The sequence below is a fragment of the Phytophthora sojae genome (genome assembly GCF_000149755.1).
Source record: "Phytophthora sojae unplaced genomic scaffold PHYSOscaffold_1, whole genome shotgun sequence".
Classification (NCBI taxonomy): domain Eukaryota; phylum Oomycota; class Peronosporomycetes; order Peronosporales; family Peronosporaceae; genus Phytophthora; species Phytophthora sojae.
Genome location: NW_009258115.1, coordinates 3,672,957 through 3,692,749, shown reverse-complemented (window position 1 = coordinate 3,692,749; position 19,793 = coordinate 3,672,957). Strand labels below are relative to the sequence as shown.

The 19,793-nt window shown below is 56.5% G+C and overlaps 6 protein-coding genes across 6 annotated transcripts; 3 read left to right on the top strand and 3 right to left on the bottom strand.

The window, feature by feature from the left end:
• Positions 1–2,503: 2,503 nt before the first annotated feature.
• Positions 2,504–3,985, bottom strand: PHYSODRAFT_247090 (hypothetical protein; the record flags this gene model as incomplete). The annotated part of the gene is made up of 2 exons (XM_009516534.1): positions 2,504–3,517; positions 3,719–3,985. The coding sequence occupies 2 exons, from the start codon at positions 3,983–3,985 to the stop codon at positions 2,504–2,506; spliced, it is 1,281 nt and encodes a 426-aa protein (XP_009514829.1).
• Positions 3,986–4,581: 596 nt separating this feature from the next.
• PHYSODRAFT_469443 (hypothetical protein) lies at positions 4,582–7,008 on the bottom strand (the record flags this gene model as incomplete). Its single annotated transcript, XM_009516533.1, has 1 exon — positions 4,582–7,008. One exon carries the CDS (start codon positions 7,006–7,008, stop codon positions 4,582–4,584), a length of 2,427 nt encoding a protein of 808 aa, XP_009514828.1.
• A 1,423-nt stretch (positions 7,009–8,431) lies between these two features.
• Positions 8,432–11,757, top strand: PHYSODRAFT_554043 (hypothetical protein; the record flags this gene model as incomplete). Its single annotated transcript, XM_009516532.1, has 2 exons — positions 8,432–9,737; positions 9,825–11,757. 2 exons carry the CDS (start codon positions 8,432–8,434, stop codon positions 11,741–11,743), a joined length of 3,225 nt encoding a protein of 1,074 aa, XP_009514827.1. The 3' UTR covers positions 11,744–11,757.
• Positions 11,758–11,880: 123 nt separating this feature from the next.
• Positions 11,881–12,262, bottom strand: PHYSODRAFT_470133 (hypothetical protein; the record flags this gene model as incomplete). The annotated part of the gene is made up of 2 exons (XM_009516531.1): positions 11,881–12,066; positions 12,146–12,262. The coding sequence occupies 2 exons, from the start codon at positions 12,260–12,262 to the stop codon at positions 11,881–11,883; spliced, it is 303 nt and encodes a 100-aa protein (XP_009514826.1).
• Positions 12,263–12,488: 226 nt separating this feature from the next.
• On the top strand, positions 12,489–13,606 carry PHYSODRAFT_353417 (hypothetical protein). The gene has a single exon (XM_009516530.1). It carries the CDS (start codon positions 12,548–12,550, stop codon positions 13,484–13,486), a length of 939 nt encoding a protein of 312 aa, XP_009514825.1. The 5' UTR covers positions 12,489–12,547; the 3' UTR covers positions 13,487–13,606.
• Positions 13,607–16,806: 3,200 nt separating this feature from the next.
• On the top strand, positions 16,807–17,397 carry PHYSODRAFT_293384 (hypothetical protein; the record flags this gene model as incomplete). Its single annotated transcript, XM_009516529.1, has 1 exon — positions 16,807–17,397. The coding sequence occupies one exon, from the start codon at positions 16,807–16,809 to the stop codon at positions 17,395–17,397; it is 591 nt and encodes a 196-aa protein (XP_009514824.1).
• Between the last annotated feature and the right edge of the window lie 2,396 nt (positions 17,398–19,793).

Genomic DNA, 19,793 nt, shown 5'->3' with positions numbered 1-19,793 from the left:
CTTCCAACGAGTCATGACAGTTCTGTAGGATCTCCTGAACCATCGTTGTTGGCACCACTAGGCGTAGTGTCGTCTCCTCGGCCCGGTCGCGACCCCACCGACGGTTCGCACCAAGGAAATACAGCAAGCCATCTTCGCTTAACACGAACTTGTCAGCCATCTTCCAGGCTTCGCGTGCAGCTTTGTAGGCAAGCTTCGCTTCGTCTCCCTTTAGCACCGTCTTGAGGTTTGACCACCGGAACTCCTCATCCTGGGCTGTGCCAATGCGCCTGCGCCGTTCTTCCTGCACAACTAGCGGGTCGATGTCGTCAGCACTCGGTTCATGGACCACCGTTGCGTCAGGTCTCGGTTGGTCCGGAAGTTCGTTAGACTCTTCGTTGCTGGCGTCGTTAGCTTCGTCTCCTTCTGTTCTCTCTTCTGGTTCATCACCCGAAGTTTCATCGGCAAAGCGTACTTGTTTCGCACGCGCGCGGGCTTGTTGCCTCGTTCCCGCGGCAACATGTCCAGTATCCCGTACAAAATCGAAAAAATTCTTACTACGGTCCCTGTCACGCGTATCCATCACACGTATCGAGTTCACGTGACGCGTTACGACTTCTCCAGAAGCTTCAGAGGCTTCGGCTGACGGTTCATAGAGCACTTCTCGGATCCGATTCAATTCCATCAACTCTCGTTTTCGGTCTTCGCTGTTCACCGTCATCGACACCTTCTTCTCCGAGGTTTCGCTCGCCAATGAGTCTGCGGCTGCATTGAACTCTCGGATAGCATGTAGGTACTTCACGGACCGAAGTCTCGCGGTCAGTTCCTTGTGCTTATTCAGTTGTGCCATCAGCGACTCCTTACGGCAAGCGATCACCCCTAGGGATGGCTGGATTGCGAGTCTCGAGTCCCCGACGATGACTAAGTCCTCGGCCCCATGTTCCAGGGCGGCAGAGACCCCGTTGTTCATTCCGGTGTACTCAGCGAGGTTTACAGTCGTGGTCTCGAGATACGCACTCGCAGCGATCACTACACTCCATTCAGGAAGTCGCCATAGTATCCAGGCGCAACTGCCGTATCCACCATGCTTCTCGGTCTTCGCCGAGCCATCAAACGAAAGTACGTAGCCACTGTATGTACGTGGCAACCGTGCATAAAGAAAATGCGGATCCATCCGAACACTCGGCGATCCTTTGGCTCGAGGGGTCACTGGTGCCAACGAGGCTTCGAGGTCAACGAAGCTTGTGATCGTCGACTGTAAGAGCTGCGCGAAGGCGCAATCCTTTTCCTTGACTCGTTGCACCACTAGACTCCACGGAGACAGTAAGACGGCAAATTGCGTTGCACGTCCGAAGAGTGTCTTCGACTTGTGGACCCAGTCGAGCGTCGAAAACCGCGTGTAGGCATGTATGGTCCGACCGGCCAGCTGGGTGTAACACACCTTCAACAGCTGTAGCAAAGCCAGTACCTCATTTTCCGCCGGATGGTACAGGGTGCATCAGGCCATCGTGCTCCTGCATGAGCGTGGTGCTCACTGCCCATTCATTTGCAAACAGCGTCACATGGACCTCTAGGTCACGGTCGAAGTGTCGGAGGACAGGTGCTTCACCGACCTTTCGTTGCAATGCCGCGAAGCTTCGCTTGGCTGCAGAGAGGTCACCCCCTGGTGCGAAGTCTTCGTCTCGTAGCTGGTATAGCGCGGCACCGTAGACAGCAAAGTCCTGTATGAAGCGGCTGTAGTAGTTCAGAGCGCCAAGGAAAGCTTGCACTCCCTTCTTGGACCTTGGGAAGGACAGCTCGGTGATAGCCTTCAACTTCTTTGGGTCCGCTCTAATACCACTCCGGGACACTTCGTGAGACAGGAAGTCCACCTTGGGCTGCACGAAAATGCTCTTGGTGAAACTCACGCTGATCCGACATTCCTCGAACCGGGCGAGGAGTCGATCGAGCGTCGCTAGACATGCATCGAAAGACTCGCCGCCAAAGCAAATGTCGTCAACGAACGAACGCCGTTCGAAAACCGGCACCAACGAAGACTCGTCGGGCTCTCCATTCGCGAACATGTCCGCAATAGGACTGTTGATTAATTCCGAGACCGAGCTTTCGTTCGATCCGAGTCCAAGTCCCGCTTCAAACTTCGTAGGCGACTGGTCCGGGTCGGACGACTCTTCATGTGACTGTTCGGTCGAGGCGTCGGCGAGTTCACGGTCGCGTGCTTCAGCTTCTGCCATCAGACGCGCATAATGCTTCCAGCCACCCTTCGGCTGAACAAAGCCCCACAGAGCGTTGTCGAGCATTCGTTGGTAGATCATAGGTGCATTTTTAAGCCCAAAGGGCATTCTGAGCCACTCGAAATGACCCAGTGCACACACAAAAGCAGAGATCTGACGAGCCCTCTGTGTCATCATGATTGCCCAGAGCCCACTCGCCGCATCAAGCGAGCAGTACCACAGATACTTCTCCAGGTCTGTGAGCAGATCATCCACAAGGGGCATTGCATACTCCATGATAGCGGTGACTGCGTTCACCATCTTGTAATCAATGTATCTACGCCATTCTTCCTCAGCACAATCACGATCGGTGACGACCATGGGCTGTTGGAGAACGCGATCAGACCGGCCTTGAGCAAACCTCGCAAAAGCTCGTAGAGCTTCTTGAGGTGTCGGAGGGGAATCCTCCGTGCTCGTTGCTTGATAGGCGCATGGCCCTGTACATCGATGTCGCACACTACACCATACGCAGGCGGTGGTAGAGCATTCCCACTAGAGATCATGATCTTCTCATGTTTCTTCAGAACCTTCACTAAGCGATCCTGCCGTCCTCTACTCAGTTCCGGGTGCCGGACATTCTCAGCCGAGTAGTCCAGTTCCGTGACCGAGGCTTCTGTAAGGTCGGGCAGGAAAGCTAGTTCATGAGCATAATCTTCCAAGTTGATCTCATTGGGCAAGTGTTTGGCTCGGGCATTGCCAGCTTCGACGTCAGCTTCTCCATCCTCAACGTCGACAACGGCGGCGGCCGACAGATAATTGCGTGTCAGCACTGCTACCGAGTCTTCATCTTGGACTGAGTCTTCGGACCCCGGGGACTGTTCACTGTCACCCCAGTCTGAACGGTCTTCAGTTACGTCAGAGGGTTCGGCTGGCACTTGGCTCGCTATCACCCCTAGGTCCGAGGCGTCGTCATCGGTGCTGGCATCCGAAGCTCCTTCACTCTCAGACTCGATTGAACCTTCGGTACTAGTGTCATCGGCTTCCACGTGCACGGGAGGGAGCGCCACCGGATCATCACCCACTGGTGAGCCGTCGGTGGCGAGTTGCTCCTGCTCCTCACGCTTAGCGATTTCACGTTCCCACTGCTCGGCACAACTCAGCTGGCGGCCGTGCGTCTGGGAGGCTTCGGGTGGCCGGGGTAACACTCCGGCCGGCACTGCATACTCCGGTCGCTCCACAGCCGAAGGCTGAGAGGCCAGCCAATCCGCATAGGCATCACACTCACGCTTGAACACCGTTTCATCCCGACTTCCGTCATACGCCAACTTCTGCCAGTCCTCGTGTCGTTCCGAACTGAGTCGAACATAACCTTCAGACTTCGGGAGATCTCCGATCGGTACCCACATTAGCATAGGTGAGTGAGCACGGCAAACCGTAAAACGTTTCGACACGTTCGTCAACCGCACTCTCTCGACCTTGCCTCGCCGAAACTTCGTTACCGTAGGCAACAGAGACTTCGTGCGACGTACCCACACCTCGTGTGTATCCAGAGGTGGTTGACGCCTCGGTACTCTGTACTCTGCGAACTCTCGGCTCTCAATGGTTAGGTCCTCGGACGGACCACCGTTGACGTGCGGGCCTTCACCTTGGTCATTCAGCATGTTCAGCGTCTTAATGAGTGGAATACTCACCTCGTCCGGCAACCTCGCGGTCGCGTGGAACAAGTCCAAGCGCACTCCTGCAGGAATCACGAAGTCGGTGCCGAGGACTACATCCACGCCAGCACCATGATCCATAATCCACAATTCGAATTCGTACACTCTGCTCCAGCCGAGGGTTACTTTCACGAGAGTTCGTCTCTCGGTTGTCATGGTTCCTTTCGTAAAACCCTTAACCTCCATACAGCGGCCGTGACCTTGGATATCACGCAACCGCAACTGCTTCGCGAACCGTTCGGAGACCACACTAACATTCGCGCCAGTGTCCAATAGAATCCTCGTTCGCGTGTCATTTACCGCGCCCTTGACCAGAGCTCTCATCCGAACTCTCTTGTCGAACTTCTGCGCGGACCACCACCCCAGCCTCTCGCCTGGGAGTAACTTCGTCACCCCACTGGGCGTTCGGCCAGGGTGTCCTTCTTGCACCGCACTTGAGACCCAAGCCTCGGTGTCATCTTCATCATCTTCATCATCATTCATTTCACTTGTTACACCTCCACCGAGGGTTGCCCCTCTCTCCTTTTCATTTTCCGTCGTTTTCACACATTCCTTGTCCTTGTCGTTCGGCCGTTTACTTTCGCCCACGAATGCGTAGACACAGTCTGCATCAATCGCGGACTCAGTTAACTGTGGCAGCCCGATTGGGACCAACCCAGTTTCAGTTGGCGGGCTGCCTAGTTTAAATTGCCACCGAAGACTAGGCTTTGGAGCTCTGGCGAGAGGTCCTTCTTCTCGGCCTTCGTTTTGATGAACGAAGTGAGGGCTTGAAGTGCTTCGCACTTGCCGATGTCATGCACCTGCTGGCACAGTCGGCGGCGGCGGTAGCAGTAGTGAGCCGAATGCCCGGCTCCACCACAAGCTGCGCACGGTCCGTACTGACGCGGACGACCATCACGGTTGTCTCGGCCGGAGTGGCGGTTACTCCGGTCGAATCCTCGGCTGGGTTCACCACCCTTGCGTTGACGTTGGTCAGGGCGCGCGTACGTTCCTTCAGCTGCTTGGCGTCGCTCGCGCTCATTGGCAGCAGCGACGTGAGCTCCTTCCTCACCAGAGCTGCTAACGTCACTGTAGCCACCATCACTCGGATCGCTCTCGGAGTAATGATAATCACTGGCGTCACTCTCGCTGTCGCTGTACGGGGTACGGCGTGGCGACGAGCGCTCGGCTCTACCACCCTTGGTACCGCGGACTTGCAGTTCAGCGACCAAGTCTGACAGCGAAGCTTCAGCTAGCGAAATGCGCGGAACATGGCGCGAGTCATCGCGGCGACGTTCGTAACCACGGTCGCGGCCGCGACGGTAACTGTCACACGAAGCTTCGTGGCGACGGTCATCACGACGACGCGGTTGGTCTCGACTGCGCGAGTGGTGAGACGAGGTCTCGCGCGACTGCCCACGCTCTTCAGACTTCAAGATGTCGTTGATCATGTTCTCGAGTTCGTGAATGTCCTTCACCCGAACGTGGCAAAGCCGGCGTTCGAGGCTTCGGTCACCGCACGTCTCGAGGAACCGCTGTACATGGTCCTTCGCATCGCGACCACCACTCTCGAACTGTAGGCCAGCATTACGGGCGTAACCATTCAGTCGGTTGAGGTAGTCACAAAGGTGTTCCGAGGACTCGCGCTTCGCAGAGTAGTAGCGAGCCTTCGCAGACTGGCTAAACTGCGAGCAGTAATACTTGATAAACGCATCGCTCAGTCGCTTCCACTGACGCTTAGTCCTCTTCGGGAGTTGACGGTACCAGTGAAGAGCACCGTCCCGAAGGCTCAGCTCGAAAGCCATACACCACTCGTTAGGCGGAGTGTGCGTTCCCTTCATCTCGTAGACGAAAGCTCGGAGCCACTGCATAGAGTTTTCACTCCGATTGCGGGCTCCTGAGAAATTCTTGATCTGCGCAAGCGGCCGGTGTGTGGCGATCTCGAGCCGAGGAGTCGAACTCAGTCGCTCCATCTCACTCACTTCGCGCACTTGACGGGCCAACTCATCGCTCGGGCTGTCAAACCCATCTTCATAGTCGATGTTGTCATTGTCGTCCTCGTCGGACGAGGAGTCATCGCGCGGTGTAAACCGGCGGTTTGAGCGTCGCGTGGAGCTTCGTTGTGTTCTCCGCTCGCGTCGCGAACCTTCGGACTCACGCGCAATACGGTCGGCTCGACTCGCCGACCTAGGAGTCACCATGTGCGAGTCTTGGAAGTACGGCGAACCTTCGGTCTTGGCGGAGAACACTCCGTCCGTCGCTTGGCTTTGATTTGACCGCTCGGCGGACTTCTTGGGTGTCTGTGGCAGTGGGATCTTCGAAGGATCAGCTTGCTCCCTCGCGGGGCGAGCACTCGGGGGGCGTCCCAGAGTCAGGTCCGACTCCCCGAAGCTCAGGCGAAGCTTCCTCTTCCACTTATGCAGCTCCTTGCCGGCGAGACCCGGCGTCCAACTCTTGATCGAGACTTCGGACGGACGAGTCCTTGGCTCGCAGCCCATCGCTCGTAGGAGGGACACCACCTGAGTAACTGAGGTCGACTCAACGGGGTGTTGTAACTCCTCCTTCAGCTCAGCCCAAGTCGCTTGACGCGTCATCTCGGGATTGAACTGCCATATCCACTCGCTCGACTCCACCATCTGCTCGAGCATTCTGCCGAGCACCTTGTTTGCAGCTGGAGTGCTGCTGTTCATAGCGGGCCGACTTCCGCGGGATTCTTGAGGACCCTTAGTAACCTGCACCAGAGCCCTCGAAGCCGAGGTCTCGGTGCCATCCTCAAAGTCGTCATCCGCATGGTCGGGTTTCGCCACTTCATCAAATTCCGCGACGAGGTTCCGCGACAAGGAGCGCGAGCCTCCGCTACGTCCCGCGGACAGCATCGCATCTTCTTCATCTCCGAACTCCTGCGTCGTCGCTGGAGTCTTCTCCTCCAGGTCATCATAGTCCATCATCATGTCATCCTTGGCGTCCGAATCTTCGTCGACCGACTCTTCGAAACTGACCGACCTTTCGGAGAACGTCGACAACCGAGACGTTAAGTCACTCGCGATCGTTGACGAATCTTCGGCCGATCCTCGTCCCGACTTCACCGGCGTAGCTGGTACCGCTGACTTGGATCCTTTCGCCATCTTGTTCTTGTTCTTGTTTTTGTCTCTTCTTCTCTTCTCTCCTCAATGCTCGTTGGGCAAAATCTACACAGACTACAACACACAATCGGTCACACCAGTCCCGGGTCGCGGCACCAGTTGTCGTGTAGGAAAACACGAGTTTACGAGTCCTCGCCCTATCAACCGAAGTCTCTAGGACGAGCCCTACCAACAACACACGCCATCTCCGAAGAGTCGGCGATAGATTGTCGGGATCATAAACCTGAAGACCAGGTCCGATCCCTTATACGGGCTGGAATGTGCCTCCCTGTGTGTTGCGGGTCAGGTAGGTTTACCCTTCGTTAAAATATAAGAGCACCCTTAGCCACGAGCCACGGCTAGGGTGCAATGTGTAATACGTGCTTTCGCACTAAATCTCTGTGGTCCCTCAGAAAGGAAGGGTACCAGGCCAATCGAAGCCTCTTACAGGGGCGCCGGGGCGAAGCCTCGGCTAGAAGTCAAATACACTGGGGTGTCCTTGCCTCACACCCAGTCAAACGTACAACTGTACATAGAGGTCTCTAATACCTCCCAACACTCGGCCACCTACTCACTCTTGGCCTTACCAGGATGAACACTCGGTCAATGCACCGGCAGACATACCCCGTGCAGCCGAGTGTATCCAGACCCTACGCTAAGCTTAGCGACTTACCGTAGACGGACTTGACCCTTGTGTGGCTTGGGGGGAAATTCTGCTCTGTTTAATGGTTTAGAGGCTGTCAGGCCTCTCCTATAGCTAATCCCTAAGGTCTATACAAATATCAAGTGTGGACCGAGCTTTCGAGCTGATCCTACAATCGGACGAAGCTTCGTCCTAAATCCGAACTCCTACTGGGCATAAAGTGTACCCACTATGAAACTTCGGAGGCCTCGGCAGGCGGTTTATTTTGACCCGCCGAGACCCTCCTGTCACTCCGTAGTCTCTATCAATCTTCTGGGCACTAACGCGCGGGGAATGTGACCGACCAATCAGAGCCCTCGGTCAGCCATCTCTCGCAAGCTCAAGGCAGTTAGACCTCGGCCGGAACTCGCCCGGCCGCAGTCATTTCCCGATCTCACATTTGTACACCAATGCGGACCGGTCTTGACCTCAGGATGCGAAAGGGCTTCCAACAGCAAATCTTTGACAGGTTTTGAAGTATACTTTAATCAAGTTTAATGCTTATTCTGTAGGATACAGAATAAGAGTTGGGGTTAGAAGGGTTAATAAATTAGACCCTTTCCAACTCGTTTTTGACCCAAAACAATTATCAGATTGCTTCATTCTTTTCAGGACAAACCGTCTGTTTTGATCCATAAAGATTTGTCGGCACATTGCTGCCAGCCAGCCATTGGCCTTTCACAGTAGCAGCCACAATCACATCGCCGAACGACCGACCGCCTGCCTGACTGCCTGCCGCTCGCCATGGTGAAGAAGAAAGTGGACGCGCGCGTGCGGACGCTGCTGGAGAACTGCATCCAGGAGAACTTCCGCTCCTTCGTGGTGCTCGTGGGCGACCATGGCAAGGACCAGGTCATGAACCTGCACTACATCCTGTCCAAGGCGGCCGTCAAGGCGCGCCCGCGCGTGCTCTGGTGCTACAAGAAGGAGCTGGGCTTCTCCACGCACCGCCAGAAGCGCATGCGCCAGATAAAGAAGCAGCAGCAGCGCGGCCTGTACGACCCCAGCAAGGACGACCCGTTCGAGCTCTTCATCGCCTCCACCGACATCCGCTGGTGCTACTACAAGGAGACGCACAAGGTGCTTGGCAGCACCTACGGCATGTGCGTGCTGCAGGACTTCGAGGCTGTCACGCCCAACATCATGGCGCGCACGATCGAGACCGTCGAGGGTGGCGGCGTCGTCGTGCTGCTTCTGCGCACCATGGACAGCCTCAAGCAGCTCTACACCATGAGCATGGACGTGCACGCGCGCTTCCGTACCGAGTCGCACCAGGACGTCGTGGCGCGCTTCAACGAGCGATTCATCCTGTCGCTGGCCTCGTGCGAGCGCTGCGTCGTGCTGGATGACGAGCTCAATGTGCTGCCTATTTCCAAGCACACGCGCAAGATCGAGCCGCTACCCCCGCGCGACCCGGCCACGGAACTCACCAAGGACGAGCTGGAGCTGCAGGAGCTCAAGACGTCGCTGCGCGAGACGCAGCCGGTCGGCGCACTCGTGGAACAGGCGCGCACGCTGGACCAGGCCAAGGCCATCCTTACTTTCGTGGAGGCGGTGTCGGAGAAGACGCTGCGCTCGACGGTGGCCCTGACTGCAGGGCGTGGTCGTGGTAAGTCGGCAGCGCTTGGTATGGCATTGGCAGGTGCCGTGGCCTACGGATACAGCAACATCTTCGTGACGGCGCCCACGCCTGAGAATCTCAAGACCGTCTTCGACTTCGTGTTCAAGGGTTTTGATGCGCTCAAGTACAAGGAACACCTGGACTACGAAATCGTGCAGAGTACCAACCCGGAGTTCAACCACGCTGTTGTCCGCGTTAACATTTTCCGCGAGCACCGTCAGACGATTCAGTACATCCAGCCTACTCACCACGAGAAGCTGGCGCAGGCGGAGCTTGTGGCCATTGATGAGGCTGCCGCTATCCCGCTCCCCGTCGTCAAGAATCTGCTCGGCCCCTACCTGGTGTTCATGTCGTCTACCATCAACGGTTACGAAGGTACTGGCCGCTCGCTATCGCTGAAGCTTCTTCAGAAGCTGCGTGAGCAGCAGGGTAGCGCCGGAGAGGCCGCTGCGCGCGCTGTTGCTAGCATTCACGGCGACCAGAAGCGTCGTAAGGGCGAGCAGAAGTTGCACGAAGAGCGTTGGCAGGCTGCCAGCAATGCTGCTCACGCCGCGGCTGCTGGAAGCGCGTCGTCGTCGGCGCGTGTGCTTCGTGAGGTTTCCCTGGAGACGCCCATTCGTTACGCTCCGAACGACCCTGTTGAGCGCTGGCTGAATGCTCTGCTGTGCCTGGACGCGACGAACGCTTCCCACCGCTTGGTGGCCGGCACGCCCCACCCTCGTGATTGCGAGCTCTACTACGTGAACCGCGATTCCCTGTTCTCGTACCACAAGCTCTCGGAGAGCTTTTTGCAGCGCATCATGGCGCTGTATGTGTCGTCGCACTACAAGAACACGCCGAACGACCTGCAGCTGCTGTCTGACGCCCCAGCCCACCACGTCTTCGCTCTGCTGGGACCTGGCGCCGAGTCGCAGGGCAACGCTGGCCAGCTTCCGGACATTCTCTGCGTTGTGCAAGTGGCCTTGGAGGGTGAGATCTCAAAGGCGTCCGTGAAGGCTCAGCTTGCGCGTGGCCAGCGCGCTTCGGGAGACCTTATCCCCTGGACGGTCGCGCAGCAGTTCCAGGATTCGGAGTTCGCAGCTCTCTCGGGTGCTCGTGTGGTGCGCATTGCGACGCACCCCGACGTGACTGGCATGGGCTACGGTTCTCGCGCCATTGAACTCCTCACAAAGTATTACCAGGGTGAAATTACCAGTGATGTGGCTGATGCGGAGTCGGAAGACAAGGAAGAGGACAAGCCGGAGGATGAAGACGATGACGACGACGAGGAAGAGAAGAAGTCGAAGCTTCGCAAGGAAAAGATCAAACCGCGCAAGACCCTGCCGCCCCTGTTGCTGCCTCTGGACGAGCGTCCGTGCGAGCGCTTGCACTGGTTCGGCACTTCCTTTGGTCTGACACTACCGCTGCACAACTTCTGGTCTCGCGCCAAGTTCCGGTCGGTGTACATCCGACAGACGGCCAACGACCTCACGGGTGAGCACACGGCTATTATGCTGCGCTCGCTGCGTTGCGACGACCTGCCTGCAGCTCCCGCCGATGGTTGGCTCGATGAGTTCGTGGCCGACTCGCGTCGGCGATTCACTTCGCTACTTAGCTACGACTTCTCCAAGTTCCCGTGCGCTCTCGCACTTGGCCTGCTGAGCGACGAGGCCGCCCCGTCGACCGCTGGCTCAAACGACGAGGAGAAGCAGATCACTCTTCACCGCAGTGCCACCGGCGAGATCAGCCCTGCCGAGTTGGCGATGGTGCTGACGCCGTATGATGCCAAGCGCCTCAAGTCGTACGCGAAGAACATGGTCGACTACCACATGATCGTGGACCTGGTGCCATCTCTTGCGCGCCTGTACTTCTTGCAGCGTCTGCCGCAGATGTCGCTGTCGTACCTGCAGCGAGCCATCCTTGTGAGCCTTGGCCTGCAGCACCAGTCGGTGGACGTGATCCAGCAGGAGCTGAATGTGCCTTCCAACCAGCTCTTGGCGCTGTTCAACAAGGCAGTGCGTAAGTTCCTCAACCAGGTTGAACAGCTCATGGAGAAGCAGCTGGAGGAGGAGAACGCTAACAGCAAGAGGCTGTCGGAGGTGGCTGCGCAGTCGCAGGCCATGACGCCGACGGAGACGACGCTGGACGAGGAGATGCGCGAGGGCGCTCAGGCTGAGAAGGCCAAGCAGCAGCAGAAGCTTCTGGACAGCCTCAACCTGATGAAGTACGCCGTGCGCGGCGACGACGCTGACTGGGACAACGCTCTTGCTCAGGCCGAGAACGGCGGCGCTGTCGTGCAGGTGAAGAGCAAGAAGCAGAACAAGTCCAAGAAGGAGTCGAAGGACCCCAAGGAGTCCAAGAAGGAGCACAAGCACAACAAGCGCTCGGTGGACGGAGACAGCGACCGCAAGAAGAACAAGAAGAGCAAGAAGAGCAAATACGCCAACCTCAGCTAGATTGTAGTGCAGTCCGCCGCCTGAGGACGGCGCCGCTTGTGTCCTCCCTGAATATATAGAAGCACCAAACTTGTTCCACCATGCATCGGATAAGCAGTCCTGCCAGTAGAGACCACGCCAGTCTAGGGCAATAGCATCTACTCATCGGCGTGCTTGGGCCCCGTCGAGTGTTTGACGCTCGGCCCGCGTCGGCCGTGGTACGTGCCCGTCTTCAGGTCCCAGTCCGGGTCGACGCCGGCATCGCGCGAGCCGCTGTTGGCGTAGGCCCCGCGTCGGATCTGCGACGCGTTGAGCGGCTTCTCCTGAGCCGTCAAGTTGGCTCCCTGCATTCACTCGAGCAGCAGACCAGTGAGCGGCGACGCCCCATCAAACCTACCTATTAAAGGACTCTGGGCCACGCACCTTGGTGTAGTGCGCCACGAACGGGATGGAGAAGAAGCCGGTGGCCACGACGAGGGCAAACCCCACGACGGGTCCGTTGCTGCCCTTGGCCTTCATGGCGCGCTTCCCCGCAGACATCGTCGGTCAGAAGGTTGATCGATTGATTGATACCGCTTACGCTAGTCCCGTATCCTATGCTTATTTACGGGACGCTGATGATTCCGTCGATGCTTTGGCTAAATCTGAGATCGGATGGGACTTTCGTCCAACAGCCGTTTGCGCAGGGGCCTGCACGCGTTGATCACTTCATCACTGCTGCTCGCTCTGCTCGCGAGCTTCTGGCCCGAGCCGCTCACTCCCGAACCCGACGCCTTGGACGCACGCCTCACCTCAGCAGCCCTCCAGCACTCCAGCACCCCCGCCATGTCTCTCACGACCAAGCAGCGCGCACTGGCCGCCGTGACCGGCGGCTTCGTGGCCGACGCCGCCACGATGGGCCTGCACTGGATTTACGACGGAGACAAGATGAAGCAGCTCGTGGAGGCGCGCGGCGCAGCGGGCCCCGAGTTTTACGAGCCGCCCTCTTGCCCCTTCTACTCGTACGAGAGCGGCGCGCTGTCGCCGTACGGCGCCGAGATCTTGCCGCTGCTGGAGGACGTGGCTGCGCGCGGCGAGTTCGTGCCGGAGGAGTTCGCCATGGCGTCCTACCGCGCGGCCAAGGCCTACACGGGATACCTGAACGGCGCGTTCAAAGAGATGGTGGCCAAGGGAGACGCCGGCAAGAAGTACCCAGAGCTGGCATCCCCCAGCAAGGACCTGCACGGCGGAATCAAGGCGCCAATTCTGGTCGCGCGCTACTTTGAGGACACGCCGCTGCTGCTGCAGAAGACGCGCGAGGCCGCGCGGGTACACGAAATCGGGGAGGAGGCCGAGAATGCGGCAGTGGCCACAGCGCTACTCATCCAGCAGGTGGTGCAGGGGGTCTCGGTGACGGACGCCATCTCGGCGCTCGCTTCCAACGAAGCCGTCAGCGCTAACACGCGTGCATCCGTCCAGCAAGCGATCGATGCCGCGAAGGCAATGAGTTTCCCGGACGCTACAGCTGCCATCGCGCACTTCGGCAAGGCATGCCCTTTGCCGGGGTCTCTGCAGGGCTCGCTGTTTGTGCTGTTGACATCCAGTGGCTACGTGGAGGCGCTGCGTGCTAATATGTTGGCTGGCGGAGACAGCTGCAGCCGCGCTGTCGTGATCGGTGCTGTGACCGCAGCGGCGCAAGACGGAGATGCTGTCCCAGCCGAGTGGAAGCAGAAGGCCAAAGACTACGCGGAAGTCCAGGCACTTGCTGAGAAGATCATCCAGTGATACCGAACCATAGCTGAGGAAGGACCCACGTTAACTTCATCCTATGACAAGTAGCTAGTATTGCCACAGGACCTGTTTCTTACAGAGCGAGTCCAGCAATGTTTTTTGCCCTTCAGCGTAGACTACCTTAAAGGGTTGAGCACTGCCACCGGTAGGGGTCAAACAAGAGTGAAAATGACCCCGATTGGCGTGCGACAACGTTGCGAGACAAATTAACTCTGGCTTGGATTCGCGCCGGTTGCAGCAAAAGCAGGGGGAAAGTAAGTAGTGTTCTCCATTTACCTGTAAGGTGATTTTAGTTCCGCTTACTTCCCGGAAGTGAGGTAAATTTACAGGCATCTGAGTAAGTGTCGATCATCCTGGACAGTATGCTTCTCTATAATACATCAACTTGTTTGGACTAGTCACTCCCGCACGACTTGCATTTCCCTTCTGCGAGGAATCGATGCGAGTCAGGTAAATAACAATGTCGAGCTTGGTAGGTTGTGCAGGTGGTGCTGATCGTTGAAATGCATCCAAGAAAGAACGCGTTTTACCTCCAGGGACGCAGACGCGCATGGTAGTCGAATTGTTCGGATGAGTATGTCTAAAGAGTACTTCTACAACGGACGGCGACGACTTAACTGGAAGACGAAGAACGAGGAGTGAAAGAGCAAACTGCTCGGACGGAGGATTGGAGGGAGGGCACACGCTTCGCTATTCCGGAGCCTTCTGGTATTATTATCTCTACCAGTAACCTAAAAAAAGTTCCAAATTAACCGGGGTAAGTCTTACCGTTAAGGGTACCGTATTTTAGAACTCATACTACAGAGAGATCTCATAATTCGGAGAGATAGTGCATTTGCGACAGAATATGGCCATTTTTGGCAAGAAAGACCCAAAAATGCGCACAAAACGGGTGAAATGGTGCAAAGACAAAATACAACAATACAACTTCAAGAATATGGTGTATGAGGTATGAGATCTCAAATACGGTAAGTGCGAACACTACTAGTACGCAAGCCCAGCGACTCTAATATACGCCACATTGAATGCAAAACACACCCCACGGACTACACCTTTCCCCGGCCATTGTTGGCCTTTTCCGCAACCAAAGTTGACACAAATTTTGGAGGTAGTTGAAGTTGACAAAATTCTGGTCAAAGTATCAGATTCATTTCAAGCAAATTCGTCTAATCTTCAACCAATGTTGGCGCTTACGTACAACGTTTTGAGCTCGCCCTTGCGTCCTGCAGCACGACTCCTGTTGCTGTAGGCGCCGCAAAAAGCTTTCATTTCCCAACTCACCACCAAGCCTAAAGATGCCTTCTCAAGCTTCACTCAAGGCGCACAGCCCCGAAGAGCGCCGCAGAGGCCTGGACGCGTACAACTCCGGGGGCGACTGGCAGGCTGTCGCGCGCCACAACGGCTTTCCGCGGACGACAGCGTAATACCTGGCGAACTCGGGCCGCGTGGAGAACCTCCCGCGCGGTGGCGCGAGGGGGGCGAAGGTGACGCCGGCGATCAAGGAGGCGCTCGAGTCCTACCTGAACGAGTGCTACTCGTACACTCTGAACACTATGCAGGACCTCATCATGGACGACTTCCAGGTGCACCTCCCTACCTCGACCATCTCCCGCCACCTGCTCGACATGCTGTACACCGTGAAGCAGGTGAGACTCGCTTGTTACACTGCATTGTAGATGACGATTTATAATTAACGGTGCTGTACAATAATTGTCATCATAGGATCGTATCGAGCCGTTCACGTGCAACAGTCCGGAGAACAAGGAGAAGAGGAAGCAGTTCGCCGAAGAGCTCGTCAAACACCACAACGAGGGCAACCTCGTCGTGTATTTTGACGAGACTACCTACAACTTGTACGTCAAGCGTACTCGCGGGCGCGCCAAGAAGGGAGAGCGCGCCGTGGAGAAGCTACCGCCCTCCAAAGGGGCGAACCTGCAGATACAGTGCGCTGTGTCGTCTGCTATCGGCGTCGTTGCGTACCGAACGCATCGCGGCAGCATCAAGATGCAGACCAATGCCGACTTCATCGAGAACCTGTACGACATCGTCAAGGAGTAGGACGTGTACAAGTCCGAGTATGCGGACAAGAAGGTCGTGATCGTGTTTGATAACGCGCCAGCTCACAATCAAACGGAGGTGCTCGTGAAGCCCCGTGAAGACCTGGTCCTGCTACGCCTTGGACCCTACAGTCCAATGTGTAACCCTATCGAGAGCTGTTTCAGTGTGCTAAAGTCGCACATTAAACAGTACCTAGCGCTCATGCGCGAGGAGATGCTGCAGCCAGGGTTCCAGACGGACGACGAAGGCAAGAAGCTTACGAAGACGGAGGCGCGCATTCGTCTTCTGGAGCGCGCGGCCCACGTGTCGATGCCCTGCATTACGCAGCAGTTGGTGCTCAAGATGGAGCTTCACGCGCGTGACTTCGTCAATGCGACGCTGCGCATGGAGGACATGCAGTACGGGATGTGACAGGGAACGGTAAGTGCGAGTCCCCAGGAAGAGTGCCATCTTTGGTTGAGGATTAGGCAGCTTTGAATGAAATGAATTTCATGATTTGGGAAATATTTTGTTAACTTCAACTACCTCCAAAATTTATGTCAACTTTGATTGCGGAAAAGGCCAACAATGGCCGGGCAAAGGTGTAGAAACATGCTGTCAAAGCATTTTGACTGTGTGCGGCGTCCTCGCCGAGATTGGAGGTGTTATGATTTGCCTTTGGTTGTCGCCGTTGGCGCAACGGTGGTGGTCGTCTCATGGATCGAAGGTGCTGGCGAAGTCGTCAGAAGGAGAGAGGTCGTGGAGACAAGTGAGGAGAAGCTGCGGAGCAGCAGACAGGTGTTGAAGTAGTTCGAGTGGTTGGCAGAGTAGCTACAGCCACAATGCATTGAGCAAGTAGGAGCTCAGTCTCAATTCGGCAGGTTCAAGCGCAAGAGGGCGAAGACAGAGTGAGCAACGGAAACAAGTTGTGTATTTGTGCATTTACGCAGCTTGGCTACTCCTGTCTTCCTTATCGGTGGCGGGTGCGGCAAGAATCGAGCGGCAAAGACCTCGAGGAAGCGCGCACACCGGATCGACCGGGCCTGGATCGTAACAGGGTTATAGAGCCTAAGGCCCATCCGGGCTACACGCGTGTCTGGCGGCATCACTTGGAGACCGGCGGAACGCCGGAGAGCAAGTTCTGCGAAAAGAACTGGGAGACCGAGCGGAACGCCGGAGAGCTGGTTCTGAAGATGATGTCGGGCAAGGTAGAGATCAACAAGCACCACCGACCGGTGGGATGACACGGGCAGGCGTGGGTCTACTACAAGGAAATGATGGAGCTTGCTTTTGAGGAGCAAGGAGTGATGAACTACGCGAGTGGGAAGGAGACGCTGACCCCAGGCGTCAACGACAAAGAGAACAACGCGGGCCAAGTGAAGGTGAAGCAGCTTATTATGGCATCGTTGTCAATGGCGTTGGGCCAGCGGGTGATGATGAAGCGCACAGGCACGGACATGTGGAAGTACCTCGTGTACACGTACGAGGGCAAGACGAACGCGGCGACGCGAGTGAACCAAGAAATTATCCTGTTCAACTGGTTGCAGACGATGAAGTGCAAGCTGGGCGATAATGTGGCACAGCACGTGGACAAGGCGTTCATGATGAAGGACCAGTTGGCGGCGTTGAACGCGGATGTGAGGGATCCAATTGCTGATCCAGTCGCTGCCGACCAACGCGCGGTTCGCCAGATTGCGCGGCATGGTGGAGAGCGGGGCGGACGTGGTGGACACTCCGGAGAAGGTCAAGGACCAGATCCTGCGGATGCACAGCTACAACGAGCGCGACAAGATGTTGCAAGTGTACGAGGGCGGCAGAAAGCAGCACGGCACGTGGGCACAAGATGTCGATTCGGTGCTAGTGACTGACATGCAGCAAGGGCGGTGCTTTGGATGCCACCAAGCCGGGCATCGCAAGGCGGAGTGTCCGGAAGACAAGGACAAGGACGAAGTGGACGGCGACTGCAAGGACATCAAGGACACAGCGATCCATGTAACGGGGTTACACGCACAAGTGGCTACAGTCACTTGTAACTCTAACAGACACGACGTCTGTTAGAGGTTCGAAAGACTTTCTCGTCCTTGGTGTAGACACACCAAAGACTACATACATTTAGGATCACCACGACGGGTGGTCCATAGAGACTTAGGATTCCTATTGGTGGAGAGCAGCATCTTTTAGCCAATGAGTGACATGCATAGCATTGGAATTCTGCCCTCCAGCCGTTGGCAGATTCCTAGTTTAGAATATTATATTTATAGGAAGTCAGAAACATAAAACACAAATAGCAGTTCTCATCCTTTACCAAAACACGCTACTTGGAGTCTTTATCTTGTTTAAAGTATACTCGTGGATCTCGAGTATACTTAACTCAAGTAAAAGAAACCTACGCTTCCTCATACACGTGCCCATACGTGTAAGCCGTAGTAGTGAGCCAAGATAGGCCCATTACACCTGGTAGCATTTGTAGTCCGTCCAACGACCGACTACCTGAGTACGTACGTCACCGCACGAACGCGGAGCTGAGAACCTTCCCATGGATACGGAGGTGTCCATGGAAAGCTCCACTATGCCTGCAACTCACGTTGCACGCGCTGACTGTCCCCACCTGTCGGACCCAGAGTGGGAAGCTCTCCAACGACTGTCACAGGTCATTGGTGAGGCGGCTGTAGCTACGATGCTGCGTACGCTAACGCCGACAGAGCAACACGGTGTTGCTCTGGGATTCATCATGAGGGAGCAGCGAGATGCTGCTTCGTCTACCACGGTGTCGTCGGGGACAACACCGCGCGCGCAATCGCTGAAGATCAGCGTGAGCAATTACGTTGGAAGAGAGGGCGAGCCTCTCCTCCGTTGGCTTGTCGAACTCGACACTGCCATTGCGGCTCGACGCATCGTCGACCCGTTGTCGAAGGTCGCGTTCGCCATGTCATGTCTTGGCGGACGTGCAAGAAGTTGGGCGTATGGACGCCGACTCTCGGATCCTACGTGCTTTAGCACGTACGAGGGTTTCAAGGAAGAGCTCAGACAAGCGTTTGAGCCCCCGCAAAACGAGTTGCGGTCGAGGGCGGAGTTCCTCGACCTGCAGCAGGGCAAGCATGATGTCCATGCTTACGCTCAGAGAGCACGGTACTTGGTCTCGAACATCGTGACCAATCCGATCGACGAGGCGACCAAGGTCGTCACGTTCATGAAGGGGCTGAGAGATGGGCCTGTGAAGACCTATCTCTTCCGTGAGTACCCGAGTACTCTCGAAGCTGCAATTACTCTTGCAATGCAGGAGGAGTTTAGCCTGCGGCAGGCTAAGCTGCATGCACATGTGCCGAGGCCACAGCCACGCCCAGTAGTGAGGACGGGAGGCCCAGAACCCATGGACCTCTCGAGTGCTGCAACTGCTGGACCCCAACAGTCGCAAGGAAACAATGTGCGATGCTACCGATGCGGTAGAATCGGTCACTTTGCTCGGGAGTGCATGGCCCCTTGCACCAGCAGGGTGGCTATCGCGGCGGTGCCGGGCACCGTCGCAACCAAACAAAAAACGCTGGACGCCAGTAGGCGCGGGGCGCCCTACGGGTAATGCAGTTCCGCGTGTCGACCTTGGACACGCGACACTGAGGACTGCAGTCCCCAGTGAGGTTCATTCTCACTGCAAGAACCAAGATGACAAGCCTGACCTTGTCATCCTGAACGTGAACTCGATGAGAGCAAGCGGCTCTGGTAGATTCTGGCGCGTCGAAGAACTTTGTTCGACTGCGAAGTCTATCAAGGCTTAACTTCGAGGATTTAAAGGTACCTCGAAGTATGTTGGAAGTACGACTGGCAACGGGTGCCATCGTAAAGACCGAGAAGCGTATGGTACGCGTGCGCTTCACGTATGAAGATCAAGAGTTTGTCGAGACCTTTATCGTCCTGGATCTGGACGATAAGTTTGACATTGTATTGGGCATGCCGTGGCTTGCACGACATGATCCGGTCATCGATTGGGAGAAGCGCACTCTCGTGTGCTTCGGTCGCGACCGCGGAATAGTGAGCGATGGCTCTGTTGCCGCTACGCACACACCGACAGGTGCGCGCGACTCCCCACTCGAGACAGCGCCTAATGCCGCTGTCCCGGAACGCCCTGGGCGCGCGCGAGCACGCGCGCAAGAGCAGCAAGCGTCGGCGTCGCCGCCGACGGCTGAAGGAGAAAATGTGTTGATCTCGGAGATCGACACCCGCTTTTCAGCGAATCAGGAAGAGTCTCCGACCTCAAGGGGCACGGATG

Coding starts and splice junctions, on each gene's coding strand:
- PHYSODRAFT_353417 (XM_009516530.1), top strand. CDS start 12,548: ATGTCTCTCACGACCAAGCAGCGCGCACTGGCCGCCGTGACCGGCGGC.